Source organism: Pteronotus mesoamericanus, unplaced genomic scaffold, assembly GCF_021234165.1.
Source record: "Pteronotus mesoamericanus isolate MK-2021 breed Mesoamerican mustached bat unplaced genomic scaffold, CSHL_Meso_final contig_230, whole genome shotgun sequence".
Classification (NCBI taxonomy): Eukaryota; Metazoa; Chordata; class Mammalia; order Chiroptera; family Mormoopidae; genus Pteronotus; species Pteronotus mesoamericanus.
In genome coordinates this window covers 540,873-564,836 of record NW_026555096.1, presented here as the reverse complement: position 1 = coordinate 564,836, position 23,964 = coordinate 540,873, and the positions used below count along the sequence as shown (strand labels likewise).

The following is a 23,964-nucleotide window of genomic DNA, read 5'->3' as shown; positions in this document are numbered from 1 at the left end:
ATAAACATATCCTCAGGTGAGGATTAAAAATAAAAATTTGTTCTGCCTTTCCGTCTTTCTAAAAAAAAGAAAGAAGTAGAACTGAGAATTAGGACTTGAATAATATAATTTGAGGGGGAAATATTCAGCCCATAACAAACCACCAAAGCTCACTCAAGAGAAAGTAACATGACTAGCCCTAAATTTACTACAGAAATTGAATTCATAGTTTAAAACCTTTCCATCAAGAAAACCAAGCCCAGGTATCTTCACTGGTTAACTCTGTCAAACATTTAAAGAAGAATTAATACCATGTCTACTCAAACTCTTCAGAAAATAGATGAAGAAACACTTTTCAACTGATTATCAAAACCTGACGAAGACAAATGTATTTGAAAAAATAAATTTTTAAAAAATAATTTTTTAAAAAATAAAAAAATAAAAAAAACCTGACAAAGACATTAAAAGAAAAAAACCTACAGAACATCCCTCACACATAAATGCAAAAATCTTAACCAAAATTTTAACAAATCAAGTCCATCAATACATAAATTGATAACACATCATGACCAAGTGGGTTTATCCCAGGAATGCAGAGTTGGCTTAGTATTCAAAAGTCAAGCAATATAATCTACCATGTTAATAGGCTAAGAAAAAAAAACTATAAGATCACATCAATACATGGAGCAAATACTGTGAGAATCCTATTAGAAAAACTCTTTAAAACTCTCAGCAAACAGGAATAGAAAAAAATTTGCTCAACCTGATAAATAGCACCCAGGAAAAAACTTTGGTTAACATCATACTTAATGATGAAAAACTAAATGCTTTCTGCCCAAGAACAGAAACAAGACAACTTCTTACAACTTCTATTCAACATATTAGAGCAGGTTCCAGCCAATATGATAAGGCAAGAAGAATAAATAAAATGCATAAACAGTATAAAACAAGGTATCAAACTATTTGGAGATATGAGGGTTTTGTAGAAAATTCAAGGAGATCTATTCTTTAATAGTCATTAAAACTAGTAAACCTGCTCACATGATGTAAAAATAAATTACATTCTGCCCTAGCCAGATGGCTCAGTTGGTTGAAGCATTAACCCATACAGCAAAAGGTTGTGGATGTGATTCCCAGTCAGGGCACATTCCTAGGTTGTGGTTTTGATCCCTAGTCAAGACACATACAGGAGGCAACTAATTGATGTTTCTCTCTCACATCACTGTTAGACTCTGTCTCTCCCTCCCTCTCTCTCTAAAATGTTAAAATAAAAACATATACTCAGGTGAGGATTAAAATAAATAAATAAGCAAATAATATTCATACATATATAATGAAAAATTTGAAATTAAAATTTAAAAACAGCATTTATAATGGTTAAAAAAGTACAGATCAATTTAGCTGTGTGCGATAATTATACATTAAAAAACTACAAGACATGTAATTTAAATTTCACTCTACAAGAGTGAAATTTAAAGATATAAGCAAATGGAGATATAGAACACATTCATGGATTAGAAAGTATTTCTCTTGAAATTGATATATAGATTCAACACCATCCCAATAAAATCCCAGCAGGCCTTTATTATGAAACCACAATAGTAAGTCTTGAAATTAGGTAGTGTAAGTCTTTTGAATTATTCCCTTTCAAAGTTGTTTTTGCTAAGTATTTACCTATAAATTTTAGAATCAAGTTGTCAATTTCTACATAAAAGTCCAATATAAATTGGACAGGAATTGTGTAGAATATAGATCAATTTGGGGAGAAATGATTCTTAATATTAAGCCTTCTAATCTATGAACATAGTATAACTCTCCATCTCAGTAATAGTTCATATATTCAGTGTATAGGTCCTATGTATCTTTTCATATTTTTAATGCTATATAATTTACTATACATACAAAAGGTGCCAAGTTAATCCAGTGAATATAGGATAGTTTTTTTTTTTAAACAAACGGTATGGAATCAATTTGGTATCATATTGAAAATATTAGGTTTTTACCCTCACCTCATACCACATGCAAAATAACTCAAAATAGATATTACAGATATAACCTCAAGAGTTAGAACTATAAACTAATACAGGAGAAAGTCTTTGTGACATTAGATTAGGCAACAATTTTTTACTTAGGATACAAAGAAAGCAAACTTTTGAGAATAAAAATCTTTTAATCTTAGAGAAAATTAAAATATAAGCCACAAACTGACAATATTTGCAAAACATGTATTTGATAATGGATTTGCATCCAGATTATATATGGAGCTCTTACAACTCAGTAATAGGGAGCAAACAGTTCATTTTTAATTACATTTTTATATTTGATTTAATTGTATATTTACACAGAATCATAAAAAATATATGACCCAGTTTCCCCCAATGAAAACAGCTTGCAAAACTACAGTACAGTGTCACAATCAGAATATTGACATGATACAGTCAAAAGACAAAACATTTCAATCACCACAGGAACCCCTCATCTTTTCTCCTCTTGGGACTTCTGTTAAGATGCACAGCAGGAGCTGTGGGATCTATATGTACTCTGTCTCCTTAAAACATTTTTTTTAAATACATCTTTGTCCTTTGTTCTATCTTCTTAGGAGAACTCGTAGGCCTGTGTTCAAATTTATTATTTTATATTTCAGCTATGTGCATTCTGCTATTCAGTCCATTTTTGAGGTTTTATTTTGGCAATATTTGGTATTTTCTAAATATCTGATTTTTTTTACTTTGTTGTTTCATAGTAACAATATTCTTGTCCTCTTAAAGTTATTAGTTTCAAGTCTTTGTTCCACGAGCTCCATTTGACTTCCAGTGTTAGTTCTTTGGTTTGTAGGTTGCAGCTCTCTTTTTATGCAATTGATTTTCCTCAGTTTAGTGACCTTGGCAGTTAGCCTCCCCTAGCGTGTCTATGGCTGTCCTCCATGAGAGTAAGGAAAAGGAAGTGTGTGTTACAGACAGAATGTGCCCACCATCCAACTGCAGAGCATGAGGGTGCCCATGCAGCCCAGGCGCCTCTGTCCCACCCATTGCTGCAGCCCAGCTGCAAGAAGAGCCCAGACTGCTGGATCTCCACTAGGCCAGGGATACATGATATGGGAAAAGCTCATTTCCCAAGGGAAGCAGTGTGGTCTAGAGACAGAGGCCAAGTCCAGTTGGCAAGTGACCCTTGACAAATAATGTGAACCTCAATTTCCTCATCTAAAAAATGGGCATATTCCCATGATGCAAAGCCACAGGGAAAATTAAATAGTATTTAGTAATACCTGCAAATGCCCAGCAATAGACCCAGGACACAATGGACTATAAAGGCAGCTATAATTATTTTTACTTTAAGTCATTTAGAATGCTCCAGTAGTGTGATTCAAAATGAACGCCAAAAAGCTGTATTCGAGACTGATGGAACTTAACACTTGTTTTCTCCAACTTTAGGCTGATTTTCTTCTTTAGGTTGTCCCAACCCAACCCCATGGCCAGTATTTCTGGTCTGCTCCACAGAAAGCTCATATCTCCTGTATTGTCCTGTAAGACTCTTCTTCCCTCAGACACCACCACCACCTCCAGGGCACATTCCTGTCCTCCCACACAACCCTCTGCACTTACCTCCAACATAACTTGTAACTGAATGAATGAAAGAGTGTGTCTCCCCATATGGACACCTGAATTGGAAGAGCCTGTGCAGAGACCCACACCTCTTTCTCCCCAGGCCCCTGTGTCTAACACAGAGGAAGTGCTCTGAGAAGGGGATAAATGAATAAATGACTTGCAGAAAGCAAAATATCCCTCTTGTGCCATAGTCTCCCCAGCATCTTTGCAGGGAAGCAAAACCAACAAAAGACTGAAGAGTGGAGATACCAACAGATGTGCAAACACTGCCTGGTGCTCAAAGGAAAACATGTCCAATGGAGGCAGATATTTTATCCCCTACATGTAGTTTTTTTCTTCTTCTCGTTTCATACCCTCTCTAAACCATCTGCCTTTCCCCCCAATTTTACAATAGGAAATGAAAACAGAAAATCTCTCTTATGCATTTTTTATTTCTCTGTCATTTGGTTTTCTAGTTTGGTGCACATGAGCTGAGGCTGTATTTCACACTCATTATGACACACCCCATAAAACAGAGCACATATAAATCACCTGGCATGATTTTATTTCACCTGGTTGTTATTGCCGAAATCTCTATTTCTAAGAGCACAAAAAGATAACATTCCTTGAATCTACAGATGATCAAGGACAGGGTGAGTGGCAGCCAGATCTGCCAGGAAGGGAGAGACCAAAGACACAGGCTTCTGGGTGGCTGTCTGCAGAGACATATATGGGAAAAGCCACACAAGAATTCCAGACAGACCAGGACAGAGGGGAAAACACTCCAGAACTACATCCCATCTATCACCTCCTCCATGTTTCTCAATCCTAACAGATTCTGAAATAAACACAAAGCCCAAGGTAGCATAACACCAAAGCCAGTGGTACCTATTCTAGGGTCTCAATCCCTATGTGAATATGTTTTATCCTGGGGCCTTCAACAGACCTCTCTGGTACACAAGCATTGCCCTTCCCCTCACCATCCCTCTATAGTCCCAGCCAACCCCATGGAAAACCCTGCCCAGCTCTAAAATGCCTTGCCCTCAAAGGCCTGCAGATTGAAGGCAGTATCCAGAAACTTCTTCAGAGACACCAGGTGCGTGTTCCTGTTTCCTGTGGCTGGTGCAGCCGCTGGGTCACGGCCAACATACCTAGGGGAGGAGAGACATGATAAGGGGAGGGCTGGGCCTGGCCTAGCCACTACCCTAGGACTGCATCAGGTTTAATCCTTATCATTGCCTTGCTGTAGAGATGAAGAACCTGAGGCGCCATGAGACAAAGTAGTTGGCTTAAGATCAGAGGTAAGAGACCAGAGACATGCAGGATGTTCCCTAGTTATGGCTACACAACAAAAAGCAAAGGTTGTTCTCTGTACGGTGGTACTCATAGGGGTCCCTGATGGGGAAGCTGTTCACAGAACCAGTAGGTACTATGGTTTCCAATGCGGCGCACAAAAGGGCAGTGGCCAGTTCTGGATTACACAACAATTGGGGCAGGCAAAGCCAGGACAGGGCCCTGAGCCCCCAGAGCCCCTCAGGCCCCACAAAGTGGAAGGAGAAGTGGAAGTGGCTGGCATCCCCCAGAACCCAGCCTTGTACCATATGGGCCGTGCCCGGCTCACAATGGTCATGAAGCGTGGACTGATGTAGTCATAGTAGCCCATGTTCTTGTGCTCCTCCTGGCACCACACCAGCTCTGCATCTGGGTACTTCTCCACCTCTTGCTTTATCAGGTCGAAGGGGAACGGAGAGATCTGGGGCAGAAAGGGTGAAAGGGCAGCACAGCCAGGGGGAAGGTAACAACACAGCTCCCTCACTGGCCCCAGATTTGACCCTGCCAGGCACAATGCCCAGGACCAGGGGGCTGGCTGTTTGGCCTTGTCCATCACTCTGAGTAGGTGTACCTGCTCCAGGCGTGTGATGGCGACTTGCTCCTCCAGGCCCTGGCTGCTCCGTTCCTTCACCAGGTCATAGTATACCTTTCCCGTGCAGAAGATGAGCCGCTGTACCTGCTCAGGAGCCTGAGCTGAGGCCCCATCCTCAGGAATCACCCGCTGGAAGCTGGTCCCTGGAGGGACCAGTATGGTAGAGGCATCAGCTCTAGAGGGGCTGGAGTAGCTTGGAAACCAGGCCTGCATCCTTGGCACCTGTGGGCTCTCCCTGGCCACTAAGACTAGTCCCAGGTTTATATCTGAGGCTGCAATGGGTACCTCTTGAGACAAATGATGGAGAAGACAGATGAAACCTTAGATGACATAGGGAAAGAAGTGGAGACAGGGGCTGGAGCCAAGGGCAGAGCACTGGGAGCATCAATGTTCAAGGTGATGGGGGTATGATGGAAAAATCCCCTGGCAGGGACAGATAAGGTGATGTCATGTCCCTATCTGAGAGCTCATTATCTGGACCAGAGCTGCTCCCCATCTAGCCCTGCCCATGTCCTGTGTGCACTCTAGCCACCCAATCACCAAGCTTAAAGGTGAGCAGATGTCTCCAGAGATCACCGCACATTCCTCCCTCCCTCAGTCCCGCAACCAAATCCCCATCTCTTAAGTTCTGTCCATCTTTCCTTCCTGAGCTCACATCACATGCCAAGCACCAGGCCAAGCATGCTGCAAAAACCTCTGAGAAAGCTCCTACAGTGTCTCTGCACACCAGGTGATGACAGTGAACAGAGAGCGTGACAGGCTGCCAGGCCCCACCAGAGAAAAGCCAGCACCACATGTCCAGCACGAGTGCAGGAGCTCTGGAACTGCTGGCTCAGCCACCTGCCCACACCAGAGGGACACCGAAACACACACAGGTAATAAAACACCTGTCTACATTGCTGAGACCTTCCTGGCCAGACCTGCTTCTCCTCCTACTACCTGAGAACATTTTGTAGGACAGCTCTACTCTGCCAAACCTCAGGGCCCCACTCCTGCAACTCCCTGCTCCTCAGCTGGCTCATATCTCAATTCCAATACCTGGCCCTCCAGGGGTTTTATTTGACTGACCCCAGGCTCTCAGGTAAATGAGGCTGAGAGCTGGAGGAGGCACTGTGACCCCAGGGACTATAATGTCTGTTTGGCTAATGAGTAAAAAAAAAAAAATGTGTGAATGAATATACGATATTCAGTTTCCTGCAAATGAGGCAGACCTCCCCCAGACCTCCCACCTCTAAGCTCCCCGGCACAGCCAGGCCATCCCTGCTGGAGCCAGTGCACTCCTCTGACCCTGTGCCCAGCCCAAGCGACCCAACCTGGCCCCATACAGTTGGCTGCCTTGCCAGCCTTCCCACCCAGCCACTGGTGGGGACCAAGTGGGAGCTGCTAGAGAGCCCACAGAGCCACAGGCAGAGGTAAGAATGGAAGAGTCCTGGGAGCAGAGGCCACACCATGGGTCACCAGGCCCCACACCCGCTATCTCCCCAACATGCCCAGGCACATACCAGACACCATTTGATCAAAGCTGGACTTGGCCTCCGGGTGCCTCAGCAGAGATTTGGGTGTGAAGATGATCAGCTGGAAGGGAAACACGTGCCCAGCTGCCAGCTGCCCAATGGACCAGGGGCTCCCCGCATTTGGCCCCTGCACTACTATGGTGACAGTTATGGCTAGCAGCTCACCGGCTTACGGAAGGGCAGCAGGACCTGCCGGCGCAGCACATGGAAGTAGCTGGCTGGCGTGGAGCAGTTGACCACAATCCAGTTGCAGTCATGGAGCTGCCTCACCTCGAAGTCCTTGGAGAACGCCTGTGAGGACAGGGCGTGGCTGGAGGTGGCCCACCTGTGGCACCCACAGGCCCTGGCTTTGCCTGACACAAGTCATGCGGGTCCCTGTCTTAGGGAAGGGCAGGCAGCACTCACAGGGTAGGCATCTGAGTCATCATTGCTCATCTGCAGGAATCTCTCAGGCCTCGCTGAAGAATGCTCCGGTCCCTAAAAGCAAATGCTACATGGTCCAGGTAGGCCCAAGAGAGGGGTGTTGTCACAAAGGACAGACACCTGGCCTTGCAGGGACCCAGGGCTCAGGAAAGAGTGTGATAGCCTCTCAGAGAAGCTGTCTTCACCCTAAAGCCTAAACCACAGGAAAGGACCAGAAATGTGGGAGGAGAGCAGAGAAGGAGTCCTCAAGGGGGTCCAACCAGAGCTAGCAGATGTGGACATGTGGGGTGGGAAGAAAAGGCAAAGAGGCCCAGCAGAGAGGCTCTTTCTCCAGAAGGTTCTGACCTTCAGCAGCTGCTGTTCACTGAGTGCCTGTGTGCTCAGACACAGTTCTAATGTAACCCCATACACATTATCCGCTAGTGTTGAAAGCAGCCCTGTGATATATAGACGCTTGTTTCCTCACTTTACAGATAAGGAAGGTGAGTGGCAAAGAGATTAAGAAATAGCTCCAGGGTCAGTCAGCCTGCCTCTGAAGGAGCAGATTCAAGCCCAGAGCTGCCCCCTCCTCCCACCCCACTGACCTCCAAACCCACTCCCTATGCAACAGGGGTGACCTGTCCCACTCCCACTCAACCCTCCCTTAGTGGAGACTCACCCAGGACTCAGTGCCAAAGGCACCAACCAGGCCAACCTTCCCTCAACCCTCCCCACCCAGTGAGGAGCCTCCACCAGTGAGAGACTTTTATAGCTCGTGACCTTGGGCAGGTCACACCCCTTCTCTCCTCAGGTGTGAAATGGGAACAGGACTAACACCCAGTCCTGTTGTGAGGATTCTACATGGTTTTACAAGGCATGTAAAGAACACAGGACACAAGTCCTGGCTCTAGACAGCTATGACAGTAGTGATAAGTCCCTTCCTGGGTGACTGGCCCAAGCTAAGTGGGCCCTCAGGGACACCCACTGCAGCTTAACCACCTAGGATCAGGAAAGCCCTGCCTCAGATCACATGGCTGAGCCCACCCTGCTCAGAGCTGCCCCTGCAGCTGGCACAGCCCTGCCCATCTGGTCACGTTGCATGGGCATTGGGGTGGCATCTCACAATGATCTGCTCCTCCCCTGTCCTCCCCCGCTGGCTTCCACATCTCCCCTCTTCCCCCAGGAGGGGGCCAGAAGAAGCATTACTGCACAGATCAGGTTCAAATTCAAGCTGTGAGCTGAGTGACCTTGGACAAACTAGTCCAACATCTTTGTGCCTCAGTTTCAACTGGAAAATGGGAAGACTGACTTTATTGAGTTGTTCTAAGGACGGGAGGAGTTAATACACAGAGACGGTTTTAAACAGAGCCTGGCACAAAGCAACCTCTTAGACATCTCTGCAGTGTCATCATTATCTTCATCAGCAGCAACAGGCCTGTGCAGGCCCCACTCTAAGCATCCCCATGTATTCCACAGGCCCAGAAGATGCATATGCTCCAACCTTGCATGCGATCAAGGGTCCACCCACCCTCCTCCACTCCTGCCAGAGCCCCAGGCCCCAGCCACCAGGCAGTCCTCACCATGCCCTCCATGCCGTGTGGCAGCAGCAGCACAATGCCGTTGTGTCGAACCCACTTTGCCTGGCCAGTGCTGATGAACTGGTCGATGATGCACTGGGCCGTGTTGTGAAAGTCACCAAACTGAGCCTCCCAGAGAACAAGGGCATTTGGGCTGGCCATGGCGTAGCCCAGCTCAAAGCCTAAACAGAAGAAACTGAGATACAGACTGCCACATACTGCCACCAAGTGCCAGTAAATCCAGTCAAACCCAGCCCTTCCTCATACACCCTCCTTACCCTACCCATCCCTCCCGGCAGGCCAGTCGGAGCCTGGGGACTCCTCAGTGCCCAAAGGCCAGGATCTCCCTTCCTAGGAATTGACAACATGCCAGGGAAGCCACCCTCAGCCCTAACTGCATGTATAGCCAGCTTCAACCTCATCTAGACCAGGAGTTAAGTCCAAATATACCCCAGGAAAGCAGCATGTGCCTTCTACCGAAAGGATCTCCCAAAATATGCACAGGGCTGCTGAGGAGAAGGGGCAGGAATGGGTCTCTGGGGGAGTCCTGCCTATGGAAGGAGGTAGGGAGGGAGAATGCAGGACAACTAAAGCTCAAGTAGACAGAGAGAGAATGCAGGGGACACAGTCCAGGGAGTCCAGTGCCTAGGGAGAGGACCTAGAGACAGAACTGCTGGGTGCAGTACAGGAGAGTTGAGACAATGGTCAGGAAAGTGGAGCAGGCCAGGCCAGGCTCAGGGCCAGTTGGTGTCTGTGTCCACAGCAGACTCTTTTTGGTTTTCTGAGTCTACTGGGGCTGATGCCCAGGAACAGGGCTCTGGTATCCAAAGAGCCTCCTCCCAGGCAAGCAGGGCCCCCCAACTTGGTTCTCAGAGGGCCCACAGGACAGGACTTCATCTCTCATGTGGTTTCAGGCAGGAACAGCCCAAGCATCATCCCTCTGGGCTGTGCCAGGACCTAGGTCCACATCAGAGGCCTCTAAGCCTCTCAGCCTCTACTAGGCCCTGACCCTGCCTGGCCCCCTCCGAGTCCCAGGCGCACTCCATGGTCAAAATGATGAAGAGAGGACACCTTAGGATGCAAGTCCTTCTTTGGTCTCCAAACATCCCAGGGCCCACTTGACTTGCCTGCAGAGTCTGACCCACCTAGGACTCCATACTCTGAGAGGGAGCTGTTGCACACGGTGTACGGAGCTTGGTCAGGCCAAAGGTGGTTCATGGGGACACATGTCCTCCGGTCAACTTCCTGGTCATGGAGAACATGATGCCGATGACTAGAGAGAAACAAACCAGGAAGGGATGGGGGCAGGTGGACTGGTGCTTGTTCACCCACAGCAAATGGGCCAGGCAGCAGGAGACAGGAAAGCCCTCATCACTGTACCAGAAAATCTGACCAAGTCTCCCAGGATGGGGACGAGAAGGCCCTGGAAAGCCAGGACAATCTGTTCCCTCCTCCAAGCAGCCTCCTTCCCAGCAGTGCCCACACAGCACACAGATATGAGAGTCTGAGCATCTCACCTCACAAAGGTGGAGCCTGAGACCCTGAGAGGCCAGACACCTGGGGCACTGTCTCCCCTGCACATCCTGCTACCACCTTCACCACCTTAACTGCTCTGTCCAGGTTCACAGGAGGCAGGAACTACACAATGAAGGGGACCACCTGGCTAAACCCCACATTCAGTGAGGACTGACATGCAGCTCACGACGCTAGAGAGCAACCCCTGTGCCCCTATCTGGAAAAGGGCCAGCAGTGATAAGCAACTGAGACCCAAGAAAGACAGCTTATTGAATCCTGGATGCTTCAGCACCATGACTCACTAATAGGGCAGTGACTGAATGATGATCCAAAAAACATCTGGAGCCCCAAAGAGGAAATGTGATGGGGACAACTTATAAGTTTAAAGTCCTTTACCTGGACTCAAAAAAAGCAATAAAAACTAGCAAAATGGGGAGGCTGGCTTAAAAGCAGTTCACACACACACACACACACACACACACACACACACACACACACACACAAAGGAGAACCACAAATGATCATGATGTTTGATATCAATCAGCTGCTTGGGTCAAGCAGTCAGCACTGCATGCTTGTCCCATGCGGGTCAGAGAGGTGGTTGTGCATCCCTCTGATGACTCGGCCCAAGGGCATGGGCTAAGAGGTGCTGATGGATTTACCTGTGATCACCTCAGCCAGATAAGGGACCTCCTCGGGATCCTCAGAAAAGGTCTAGGAAGAGGAGGAAGGGCTAGCTCCACTCCAGAGCTCCTGGGATGATTCTGGGAGGCCCCAAACATAGCTGACTCCTCAGCTGCCCCAAGGGCTCGATGGTGACAACATGAACGTGCACAGGGCCTGGGACCCAGAACCCCCGCCCTCACCTGAACGTGCCTCTCTCCACATCCTGCCCACTGAGCCGCACGTGGATGCCCTCCTTCAGCAAGGAGCCAAAGGCCATGTACTCTGCCAGTGCCCAGTCTACTACCCGCTTCTTGGTCATATCCGCACGGCCCCGCAAGATTCGAGAGAGACCTATAGGAGAGAATGGCCAGTGTGAGGGACCCAGATTCTTGGCCACCCTACCCAGGACTGCCGTAGGCCCAGGGACTAGGGTCAGGTGTGTATGAACTCAGTATACATCCCTCCCACTGAGCAGAGCCCTGGCAAGGCACCCTTCCTCTAGCATTGCCACTCCAGCCTATACGATGGGCTGGTCTGAGCCTGCAATCCGCACTGTCCTCACTCCATGCGGGAAGGAGCAAGAACCACTAGGTGAGCACCTGCATTGTACACACACACACATGAACTAAGTTGGTTACATTTCTCACAACCCCATGGGGTGGACTGTCCCAACTGTCTAGATGAGGAGACTGAGCCTCAGTAGAAGGAAGTCATTTACTCACAATCACATAGCTATTAAGATGTTTGAATGTGAACCCAGGTACCTGGGCCATGCTGGGCTCCCATCAGCCCTACACCTACATAGACTCCATTACATGCATAGAGCAGGCGCCTCAGAGTATCTGGGGCCCATGCACACTGTGGAGGAATTGCCTCAGGACACCCATAGGCCAGTCAGAAGAGGTGCAGGTGCCCCACTGCCACTCTGGGGACCCTCCAGGGTGCCCAAGTAGAGGCCACCACCAAGATTTGCAACCGTGACCACCTACTAGCACAGGCTCACCCAGGAGCAGCAGGGTCACCTCTGTCATCCATCCAGGCTGTTGACAAGCCTAACATTCCTGCCCCCATATTCCAGGCCCACCACCCTTCCATGAGAATCCCTTGCTTCCTTGCTCTCCTTTTGCCTGACCAGGGAGGCAACATAAGCCTGGTCTTCAGAGTCCCTCTAGCAGGGAGGCATCCACACCAACCCGCCCTGACAGGAGCTACAATCAAGGGCACCTCACAGGGCACAATAAGGCTCCAAGAGTTCAGCTGACCCACCAATGCCCACTTGGGGGATGCAGACCAGGCCTCCCTGATCCCTGATGCAATCTCTCTTGGGGCATAATGTCAGGTCTGGGACCATGGACCTACATGGCAACCTCACCTGAGTGGATTTGAAAGTCCTCCAGGGGCACAGAGCTCGCCACGTTGCCAATGTGGGTAAGCACATCCTCAGGAATGCCCGTAGTTGGGCATGTCATGCTCTTAGGCTCCCCATCCACATTGAAGAAGCCTGAGAAGGCAGAAACTCTGTGCACTTTTGGGTGGTGGTGGGGCCTCAGATGTCCCATCAGACTGCCTCCTCAGCCCACCTCTCCCTTGACCCTATCTGACACTTGAATAACGAGCACATCCTCGGGACCAGGACAGCCGATAGTTACAGCTCCAGCTCCTATGCCTACTTAGTGCCCTCCGCTGGGCCCTTGGAAGAGCCACTCCCTGAACCAGGGTCACAGCCATCTAGCTCTACCCCTGGGAGGCCCTTTGAGCAACCCCCTTCTCACAGGGAAGCCCTCTGAGCATGCCTCCCCACCCCCACTCTCTCCACTTTGGTGTCCACTGACACTGGCTCAGCCCTCTCTTTCCAGAGATCAACTGGTCACAGGTATTTTGAGGATGATGCCCACCCCAGCCTTCAGGCAGCAGCCCCACACAGCCTCAGGGTTCTCAGGGTCAGAACCATAGCCCCTGGCAGAGCTGCTCCAGTTCTGGACCCAGTGCACTCAGGCCCAGGAAAATCACTTTCAGCCACAAGCCTCTACTCACCAGGCCAGGGGGAGTCCAGCCAGTGCTTTATATGCAGGATCTTTTTATCCTTGGACCTGCCATACGCTTCCTCACAGATCCGGTCATATTTGGCAATTTCTTCCTGAAATCAAAGTGAAGGCATGGAGGGAGACAATGAAACTCTCAGCAGCCATAGGCTGGGTCGACCCGGACTCACAATCTGGTCCCCGTCACCACACTGTAGAGCCTTCTGTCTGCTGGCCTGCAGGGACCTAATGGCCAGAGGCCAAACTCTCAGAGTTCCAAGGGATCCCATTCAGCAAGGGACTTGTAAATCTGGGAAAGACTCACAGTTCTTGCTCTTAGAGCTCTATCAAGGCAGGAGGACCAATGTATCTACATATAACTGAGGGGACAAACCTGTCTCAGGGCCACCTCCTATGGGAAGCCTCCCCAAACTCCTGCCTGGGGCTAGGCTTCCCCATTACAGCATTTGCTGCTGCCCATCAAGCTATATGTGTCTTTGGTCCTTTGTCCTCCTTGATAATTGAAGGCTCTTGATAACTGAAGGACTCTAATAGCTACTTCTTTAAATCACCAGTTCCTAGCACTGGGGTGGCAGCATCAACAACTACCCCAGGATCATGGCTCCACGGAGGCTTATCCCAGGTGTTAGTGAGGCCCACACACCTCAAACTCCTGCAGCGTGACTGTGCCCTCAGAGATGAGCTTATCTGCATACTTCTTCAGCACAGGCACCTGCCTGTGAATCTGCTTATACATGAGTGGTTGTGTGAACATGGGCTCATCCATCTCATTGTGGCCGCGCCGGCGGTAACAGACCTGCAGGGACATCAGGGGAGGGGGCTCGGTCCCTGTCCCCAAGCAATGCAGGCATAGTCACTGCCCAACTGGCTACAATCTGGCAGGGCATACCCTTCAAGGACCCTGAAACCCTTTGCAACCACCTCTCACTGAATATCCCACCTTCAAGCCTTTGCACGTGTTTTTCTTGATAGCACTAAACCTCTGTCTCCCAGGACTCCCAGGCCCAACTGTTACAAGCGCTGCCAACCCACTGCACTCGGCACAGCCAGGAGAGGCTGCACATCCCCTGCCTTGGCCTCAGCCCCCGAGACCCACCAGGTCCACGACAACGTCTTTATTGAAGGTATTCCTCCACTCGGCTGCCACGCTGCACACGTATATCACAGCCTCTGGATCATCGGCATTCACATGGAAGATGGGTGCGTTGACCACACGGGCCACATCAGTGGGGTATGGTGAGGAGCGGGCCATTCGGGGGTCTGTAGTGAAGCCAATCTACAAAAGCAGGAGCAACTGGCAGTGTTCCCACAGTGTCCCATATGCCTGGTTATTTAGAGCTAGACTGTGGGTCATGGAGCTGGGAGGTCTCTGCCTTGAGGTCCATCAGGGTGTGCCCAGGAGGTACATGGGACATGAAGGGATAATGGGTAAGTGGCCCCAAAATAAGACTTATCAGCAGGTCCCATGGGGATGGCAACAATACCCGGGGAATCCTGTCCGCTTTTTTTCTGCAATCACATTTTACAGTGGTAGTGAGGAGTGCAGGCCTGGATAAACACCACTTGGGCACAGCACTTAAATTCCCAAAGCCTCAGTTTCCTCATCTATTGAAAGGTCTCATTAAAGTCCTATCTCACAGGGTTAGTCTGTGAAGATTTGATGACTTAATGCAAATGAGGCATTTAACCCAGAGCATCACAGGCTCAGAGCTACTATTAACCACAGATGCCTGAAATGCAAAGGTCTGTGAGAGTAGTGTTCTAAGACTAATTCACATGAAACTAAAGGCGGCATCTAGCCACATGTCCAGCCACTGTGCTAGTTACACCTGCACTCCTTTGTCCTTACACCTTTCATCATGATGATTGATTGATAAGATAGACAGACAGAGAGACAGACAGACATATTTATCTCCCAACTTCACAGACCAGGAAACTGAGGTGGGGGAGAGCAGGCATCCTGCCTGAGGTCACACACTGGGACATGGCAGAACCAGGGGATTAGAACCAGGATGGTCTCACTCTTACCCTGAAAGTGCTGCCTGGATTTAGGGATGGGCAACACCGATGAGGCCTGGCATGCAGCCAGGCCGCCTCACCTGGTTGTTGACGACAACATGGACGGTGCCATTGGTAGTATAAGAGGGCAGGTCACTCAGGTGGAAGGTCTCATAGACCACACCCTGACCAGCGAAGGCAGCATCCCCATGAACCAGGATGGACATGACCTACAGAGTAGAATGTGAGCCAGAAGGAGTCTCCATGCCCCAGCCTACGTACCCCAGCCCTGCTCCCTGCACTGCAGAGACCCAGGGGCCCCCCACGCCCAGGGCCTGATGAGCCTACCTTCTTGCCCTGGGCATCCCCACGGTAGAACTGCTCTGCCTTAGTTTTCCCCTGCACCACAGGGTCCACAGCTTCCAGGTGGGAGGGGTTGGCGACAAGTGACAGCGTAATGTTTCTATTCGTGACCCGGTTGATCCTTTCATGGTACATGCCCAGGTGATATTTGACATCTCCAGAGCCCTAGGGTTGAGGTGGACGGTGATGAACTTGGCCCTCCCACCTCAGACAGAGAGATAGATGAAAGCACGCAGTGTGACTGCAACAGCCCCTGGATTCTGTTCCTGGGAAAGGCTTGTGCTGTCCCTGACCCACACCCTCTTCCATCCACCTCCCACCCCTGCACAATGCCTCTCCTTGCCCTCCAGGTTGCCCAGAGAAAGGCTGAGGCCAGACCAGCTGCAACCTCATCAGGGCCCCTCTTCATGTCAACTACCACCCTCTTTTCATAAATGACTGAAGAGTGGGAATGGGGTAAGGCATCAGTCGGAAGTAGCCAGCCAGCCAGCAGCAGTGAAAGTGAAGAAATTAAGGATGGCTCCTAAGTGGTACAGAAACCACTGGCCAAGCCGCTGGGCAAACACTAGAGCTGAGCCACTCCTAACTCCTTACAGTATGTGACAAAGCCACAATACCAGAGGGAAACATGACATATTTTATGATCTTGGAGCAGGAAAAGCCTGTCTAACCAATGTGAAAACCTCAGAAGCCATAAAGGATAAGACAGCTAATATCTAATAAATTTGTCATGGAGGAAGCAAATCCATGCACAATGTTAGGGGGAAATATCAAGCTGATGAAATATTTATAAAACAAATGCAGGCAAAGGGCTAACTCCCTCAATATAAAGAGCACTTTTATGAATCAGTAAGATATAGCCCAAAACCCCATAGGAAAATGTGCAAAAACCATGAAGAGGAATTTACAGAAAAAGAAACATGCATGGCTTAAAAACATGAAAATATACTCAAATTTGTAACAAAGAAACATGTTAAAATGCAATCATTTGTGCCCCAATCATATTGGCAAAAATGGAAAGATTCAACAGAGTAAGGAAGGACTGGAGCCCTCCCACAGATGGTGATAGACTCGCTAATGTCTGCAAACCCCCTTAGCTCCAGCCCAGCATCTCTTAGACACCACCTAACAATATATTCACACACATGTGCAAAGACACTCATTCCAGCAACCTAATGTCCACCAATAGGAGATGAGAGAATCAATGGGACACCAGAAGCTCAGGGAGCTCCCTGTGCTGCTGTGAAAGCAACCCCTTGTTAAGTGAAAACAAAAAGGTGTAGGAGCTGCCCCCCTGGTCTTTTACAAATAAGATTGTATGAGACAAATATGTGTGTTTATATCTGCATGGGACATTTATGTAAGTACACACCTAAACACAACAAACACTGGCCACAGTGGAGCCTCTGGGACCAGGAAAAGGGGTTCACCAGGGAAACACACTCTCATTGTATAAGCTGTTTTTTAAAACAAACAAACAAACAAAATGCTCATATTTTTTAGTTAAAAAAAAACTAGTAAATACTTTTTTAAAGTATTATTTGACCAGGATTACCCATATCATCTCTGATTTCTCATGACCACCCTGAGGCAGGCACTGCTATCCCCACTGTACAGAAGACCAAATAGGCTGAGAGAGATGATGGTGCCTGAGCTAAATGGGCAGGATGGTGGGTAGATTCTAGGCTGAAAGGAAGCAGAAATGGCTTCCAGTCCTGGCCTGGCCTAATGTGCTGGGACCTCAGAACAGTCATATAATGTGACTCATTTTAACAAACCAAGCACCTGTGCTGGGCACTGGAGCTTTGGGGATGAGATCCCTGCCCTTATTCTGCTATCAGCCTGGAGGGGGAAAGTGATACACACACACACACACACACACACGCACGCACGCACGCACGCACACTCGTGCACAGGCTGGATGGCATGAGGGCAAAGGGGACCCAGAGGAGGGAATGACAGGATCACTGACTGAAGGACCATCAGAGCAACCCAAAGAGGAGGCAGGCAGCACTGTGCAAGAGGCAGAAAGCAGAGGAGAGAGAAGGGCTATTGGGACTGAGATGCGGCATGACAAAGACAAGGGCTTTGGGGCGTGCATAACCTGTATGCATGTCAGGAAGGGGGATTAAGCAGAAAAATGTTTCCTCTGCTCATCAATGGGTACAGGAAACCATGCTGATCTCCCAAGGCTGTCCTGGGCAAACAAATGACTAAAGCCCTCTGAGCTGGAGGATAGGATTTTGGGCAGAAAGACATAGCCCAAGCCAAAGTGAATGCCTCAGGACTTCCCTGCACCTCTGTGGGTCCATTTCCGTGGCAGGAAACAGGAAGGCTAGCTCAGTTTTTCCAAGGGTTCTTTTAGCTATCAGACACCAGAGCACTTGCTCCAAAGCCTCTCTCCCACTCTTCTGTGTATCTGTCCATCTCAAGTTCTGTTCAAGCCTGAAAACTCCTGGCCTAGTTCCTCCCCAGTCCACCTCCCAAATACCCAGCTCTCCAGGGGGCTCTGAAACCTGGGCTTGGCACCCACCTCATCTGCTGCCTCCAGCTTGGGGTCAAATTGGCAGAAGATCTGCTCCAGGTCCTTGCGGATGACATTAGCCAGCACATTCAGCCTGCCCCTGGAGTCAGAAGGGGCTGGGCTCACATTTGGCACACAGGCCGCCTTCCCTGACAGGGCCCAGCACCACTGTGCTCCCTGCCCACCTGGGACCTATCAGAATCATCATGGAGTCTTCGGAACACCCCCTCAAATAGAGCCCAACCCTCTCAACCTGACTCAACCTACAAGGCATGAGAGTGATCCTGGCCAGCCAGTTCCCCCAGAAGGCGCTCCCTCTTACCTCTGACTCAGGAGCCCTCATGAGCAGGGAGCCACCAGCATCATGGAACAGTGCCCACCCTCCCCACCCAGTACTTTGGCCCCAATCTGCTAATGCATGACTGTGGCTCACATATGACCCCCAGCCTAGCCCAGCACCATCTTGGAGCTAGAGAGGGAAGAAGGAACTAGACTGACCCTAGGATCAGGAATTACCAGGAGAGCAGAGGTCTGCAGGGTTGGGGGACAGGAAAGGAGCCAGGGATCAGGGATTTTCCAGTCCAGCCTGAATTTCCCATCAAGGGCAGGTAATTTGGGGTGGTCACCAGCCAATGGAGGCACAGCACATGACTCAGAAATCATCTCCCAAAGCCCCCCAACAGATGCCAGTACCAGGCACACACATATCTCGGACCAACCTCCAGCCTCACATGGCCCTGTGACAGAAGATAGGCTTCTCTACTGTTCTGTGGGGTCACAGGAGCCATGGGGCCATGGGCAAAGCCCTTCAACCTCAAAGGTCCCTTTGCAACTATGGCGTCCTGGACCAGAACACCCCTCGGCTCCCAGAACCCTCCTCAGGCCAAGAACCTGACCAGCACAACCATACAGTCCCAGAGCTGACCCTGACCACCCAGTGCCATCCTCTTCCACTGGTCCACTGAAGCCACAGGGCTCATGCCACCTCAGACAATGGGACCAACTCTGCCTGACCCTCTGACCAGACACTGAGCATTTCCAAGTTCCGTAGAGCATGAAGCCTGTGATGGGCAAACTCCCAGTTCCTGGCAGGACAGGCTACAGGATGGTGACCCTCTTGCCCTGCATCTGGACACCTGAACACCCCTCATGCTGATGCAGTCTGGGGCTGGCCCAACCATCAGCAAATGAAAACAGTCACAGGAAACACAGGGGCTTTGTTCCCAGACTGTTCAGCATGTCCTCTTACAGCCCATTCAGCATGAATGCTGGCCACCTTTACTTGTCCCCAGGCTGTATTCCTCGCTAGACCACAGGCACCAGCTCAGAAGTAACTGCCCAATTGCCAAACCAGTCTTCCAAGTCTTTGTCAAGGTCACAGGGAAACATGCAGTGAGCTTGCAGCTATGGGAAGAGAACTCCAGAGAAACTTCTCCAGGGAATGCCAACCAAGGGCCAACTGCCCAAGTTCTGCCTGCACTTCCCTAGGACAGGGCCCTCCACATCTCCTTGTCCACAGGAACCTCAAGAAGTACAATACAACCCTTTGGTTGAAATCTTTACTCTCCTGGGGACAGTGGCAACAGCATGAAAGAGAAACAGGGTTTGAGAGATCCTGGTTAGCCCCTGGCTTTGTGCTTTTAGCCAAGTGCTTGGCTCTTTCAGTGATGAGCAGGCCAAAGCCCAGGGACTCTGAGAACTTTATAGGTCACTCTACTCTCATGTCCTACTAAAACTCTTGCTCTGACCTTCATCCCCTCCCATCCACCTCCGTCTACTGGGCCTGGAGGAGAATGAACAAAGCTGTGGAAGGGAGAGAAGGGGCCCACCTGTGTGGCATCCCCAAGATGACATTCTCAATCCCCATCTCACTGGATTTGTCAATGATGGTCTTGAGGGCAGGAATCATGACCTCACAGCCCTCCAGGCCAAACCGCTTCTCTGAGGACCACTTCCGGGCCAGGAAGTCTTCAAACCTGTTTGGAGAGAGGAGGGAAAGAATGGAGAGGCTGAGGCTCATGGGGCTATTCATGATGGCTTGGAGCAGAGGGCTCCGAACTAAGGAAGTTACAAAATCACCTGCCTCCACATACTCCAGGACCTGCCACAGACACCACAATGTCCCCACCAGCAACGAACATGGGTCTGAGGGAAGCTAAGCCCTCAACCAAAAACCTCTTTCCCAGCTTAACCAAAAACCTCTGCCTATACCCACTCCCAGCTACCATCCTCACACCCCCTTCCAGTCAAACTGCTCCACTGATCCATCTCCCCTGCTCGCAGCCCACTGTCCTCCTGCACGTGTATGCACTGCACTTGCCTCTCTCACCACACCCCAAAGACCTCCTCACAGCTCAACTCAAATTCCAGCCCAACCTCACTGCTCAGGGATCTACTCTGTATCCAGTGGCTGAGCCAGGTGCTCCTCCAGGCCCCTGCAGGCCTGGGCAGACTCAGCTTCAGAGAAGTCAGTAGGCAGAGCCAGGTGGTGCCCCACCAGGGAGGGCCTGCTGTACTCACTCCACACAGAGACATCTTCCTGCCCAAACATTCCCAAAGCCACTTTCTGCCACTTTGGTCCTTCTCAGTGTGTCTCTGCTGCCATATTCTCCTCGAGCCCCATCCCTGCACACATGACCAGCTCAGCCTAAGCAACTGGCCCCAGTGCTCCTCCTAAGGGCATCTTCTAAGCCAGGTGGTGAGGCACAACCAGTCCTGCCTTCTATTACCAGGCCTCCTCCTAGTTTCTTAACCAGGGCCTGGGGAAACCTCGTACAGCTGGGAGCAGGCCCTCCAGCCACTCGGGCCATCTGAGGTACTGCTGAGGGCCTGACCTCATGGAGCGCACCAGCCGGGCCAGCAGGGTCCGCTTCTCGTCACTGGAGAACTGCATCACACCGGGAGTCTCAAACTTCTGCCGAATCCACTGGCACTGTTCCACGTCATTGATGAACATGAACTCCAGGCCAATGTGCTGGCAGTACGTGCTCTGGGGGAACAGGGGTGTATTCCACAAGAGCCAGGGAGAGGGACAAATGCTCAGGCAGCTGAAACAAAAAAGGAAGCACCCTCCCTCCCTCCAGCAGGCTCCAGAGAGCTCCTTCAGGTGTGCCCCACACACCTGCATGTACTCACCTCCAGGCGCCTAATAATCTCCCTTAGAGAGAGGGTGTGTTCAGAGCCTCCAATGAAGGTGGTTGTGGGTAACTGGAATTCCTTATCCAGGTCAGCCTCCCTCAGGTCATAGAAAGCTGAGAAGTCACACACAGCAAAACCCAGGAGGCAGAGAGGAGGGAAGACAGACAAAGCCCAGCTGGGGTCCAGCAGTATCCCCAGACTTCCCCCATTTTCCCCAGCACCATCCCACCAGGTCCAGCCTGAGCTCAAGGAATCTCTGTCTGCAGGTAATAGGGAGTGAGAGTCGGAGCCCAGCCTGCTGCCACGAGGGTGAACCTGGACAAGTCTCAAGCTTGCTGAGCATGGTCCACCAGCTAGGGAAGACAGGGAGACATCCCTCACAGGGACAAAGTGCAGTAGATGGACAAGGGTAAGAAAAAAGCTTCCTGGGCTGCTTGCTAGGCCCCAGTACCCAGAGGCACTGTGGTCCTAGAGTCAGTCCCTCACTGGGAGCAGGCACCAGCTGGCTCTGGTGTCACCAGGGCAAGAGGAAAGGGTACCAATTCTCACCCAATTTATCAATGGTTGTGATTAAGTCTGAGGGCACAAAGGAGTCCAGGTCTGCATCCAGAATGCCCAGGGGGTCCAGCTGGGCCACATGGTGGCCCCGGATCTGGAAGAAGGGGAAAGGGTCAGGGTAGGGCTAGGGTCAGGTCACCTGGACAGATCCTCACCAGGAGCAAGGTTCTGGGCCCCAGCCATTTACTTTCCACTTCAGAATTTCAAATTTCCACATGTCACCAGCATTTAACCACTGCACAGGTGCCTATAAGAACCCACCATGGCCACTGAGGTGGCAGGAGCTCAATGCTGTTTAAAAGTACAACATGCAGCTTTCAAAAACAGGAAAGGGTGCATATGCAAAAGTGGTCACCACAGTACTATAAGGAGTTGCAAAATCCTGGAAACTTCCCAAATGTACATCAACTGGAGATTGGCATATGGATATGGGAAAGCCACACAGATGAGTACTAGAGAGCTGCTAAAAGGAATGAAAAATATCCCTATCAGCTGCTATGAAGGGGGTCTCCACAAACAAACTATAGAAAAGTGTATGTGTTTGGAGGACTCAAGATGGCAGAAGAGTGAGTGGAAGTCACACTGATCTCCTCCCAGGACCAATACGGAATTACAACTAAATTGTGGAGAAATCACCTGGAACAAACAACTGAACAATAGCGAGAGAGGAGCCTTATACCTTGGACAGACAGAAGAACTAGCTTTAGCACAACCTAACTGGTAAGGAGTGTGGTAGAAGGTGGATGGGGCACCCATGGGCAGCAGCACGAGAAGGATATTGAAACGGCCAGTTGGATCCTGCTGAGAAGAGTGGGGTCTAAATCGTAAGCGGGGATCTCCAGCCTACAGCATCAGAACCCAAAAAGTACACAGATAACAAATAGCTGCAAAAAGCGGCAGCGTTGCTCTCTGCCAGAGACAGGTAGCTGGAGATGCAAAGAGCCATTTAAAGGGCCAATGCATAAATCTTTAATTACAGCCACTTACCCTGGTCTCCAGCAAAGGCAGGGCAGCAAGGGCTGGAGACATCTAGGGAGAGACTGGGGAGGAAGGCTTTGCAGGAGAACTGGGAGAGTGGCCGGTGGGGTCCCAGTGCTGACTCCTCCCCCATTTGGCAGCAGTCATCTTGCTCAGGCAGACCACTCCCCAGAGCAGCAACAGTGTGAAAGGGCACAATAGTCACACCCTCAGGAGGGAGTCAGCCCTGGCTCAGTAGTGCTAAAGCCTGACTGCTGAGTACAGTGGCAGCCATAGGCAGTATATCCCTGATTAAAGGGGGCACAGAGTGATCTAGAGACACTTAAGGAGAGACTGGAGTTGGAGGCTTTGGGGAGAGAATGGAGAGAGTAGCTGGTGGGATCCCAGTGTTGGCTCCTCCCCATACAGCAGCACCCACCTGGCTCAGGCAGACCACTCCCCTGAGAGGCAGCAGGATGAGAGGACACAATGAACCTGCCCCCAGGAGGGACTCATGTGGTGTCTAAGCCTGACTGCTGAGATCAGAGTGATAGATTAACAACTGAAGAAGAGAGCCATAAACAGTAGATTTCTGGAAGTTTCGAACAGAATGCCTAAGGTCAGACAGGGACAACATCTGACATCATCGGAGGTAGATCCAGAAAGAAAAAACAGTGAACTCCTACCATAGAAGTTCACACCACAAAGTCAGGAAATAAAGGCAGATCAATTTCAGAACCAGAAGCAAAAAAGAAGAGTCTCACAAATAAATGAAAGGAAAGAGGCAACCCCCCGTTGAAGGGAAAGGAGGAATCCCCACAAAGAGAACTACATGAACAAGAGGTAAGTAAACTATCAGATACTGAGTTCAAAACAATGGTTCTAAATTTAAAATGCAGATTGATTTTATTTTTTAAATGTCAAAATCCAATATAAAATATTAAAAATTTATTATTTTTAAAGGAATATCAATGAGCTCAGTGAGCTCAGAGAGAATTACAAAAAACTACAGGGAAACTTACTATGAGGAACTTACTGCAAACTATATCAGCATGAAGAAGGACATAGAAACTCTCAATAAAAGACAAGAGTAAATGAAGGATACAATTTCTGAGTTGAAGAACACAGTAGAAGGAATCAAAAGCAGGCTCGATGAAGTCAAGGATCAAATCAGCGAGCTGGAACATAAAGTAGAAAAAAGTTACCAGAAAGAGCAAGAAAAT

General features: G+C 49.7%; 1 protein-coding gene across 5 annotated transcripts in view; it reads right to left on the bottom strand.

Moving 5' to 3' along the window:
* Nucleotides 1-3,844: 3,844 nt before the first annotated feature.
* Nucleotides 3,845-23,964, bottom strand: part of OGDHL (oxoglutarate dehydrogenase L) — a 31,323-nt gene continuing 11,203 nt past the window's right edge. For all 5 annotated transcript variants that reach the window (XM_054572365.1, XM_054572363.1, XM_054572366.1 and 2 more), the window contains 20 exons: nt 21,776-21,878; nt 21,224-21,339; nt 20,923-21,077; nt 19,918-20,064; nt 18,098-18,188; nt 15,550-15,729; nt 15,303-15,431; nt 14,300-14,479; nt 13,847-13,999; nt 13,196-13,298; nt 12,534-12,662; nt 11,362-11,512; nt 10,126-10,253; nt 8,984-9,162; nt 7,407-7,478; nt 7,167-7,292; nt 6,990-7,062; nt 5,467-5,630; nt 5,162-5,316; nt 3,845-4,714 (listed from right to left, as the gene is read on the bottom strand). In XM_054572365.1, coding sequence (XP_054428340.1) covers nt 4,591-4,714; nt 5,162-5,316; nt 5,467-5,630; nt 6,990-7,062; nt 7,167-7,292; nt 7,407-7,478; nt 8,984-9,162; nt 10,126-10,253; nt 11,362-11,512; nt 12,534-12,662; nt 13,196-13,298; nt 13,847-13,999; nt 14,300-14,479; nt 15,303-15,431; nt 15,550-15,729; nt 18,098-18,188; nt 19,918-20,064; nt 20,923-21,077; nt 21,224-21,339; nt 21,776-21,878 — 2,658 coding nt within the window. In that variant the 3' untranslated portion in view covers nt 3,845-4,590. The remainder of the gene's footprint in view (nt 4,715-5,161; nt 5,317-5,466; nt 5,631-6,989; nt 7,063-7,166; nt 7,293-7,406; nt 7,479-8,983; nt 9,163-10,125; nt 10,254-11,361; nt 11,513-12,533; nt 12,663-13,195; nt 13,299-13,846; nt 14,000-14,299; nt 14,480-15,302; nt 15,432-15,549; nt 15,730-18,097; nt 18,189-19,917; nt 20,065-20,922; nt 21,078-21,223; nt 21,340-21,775; nt 21,879-23,964) is intronic.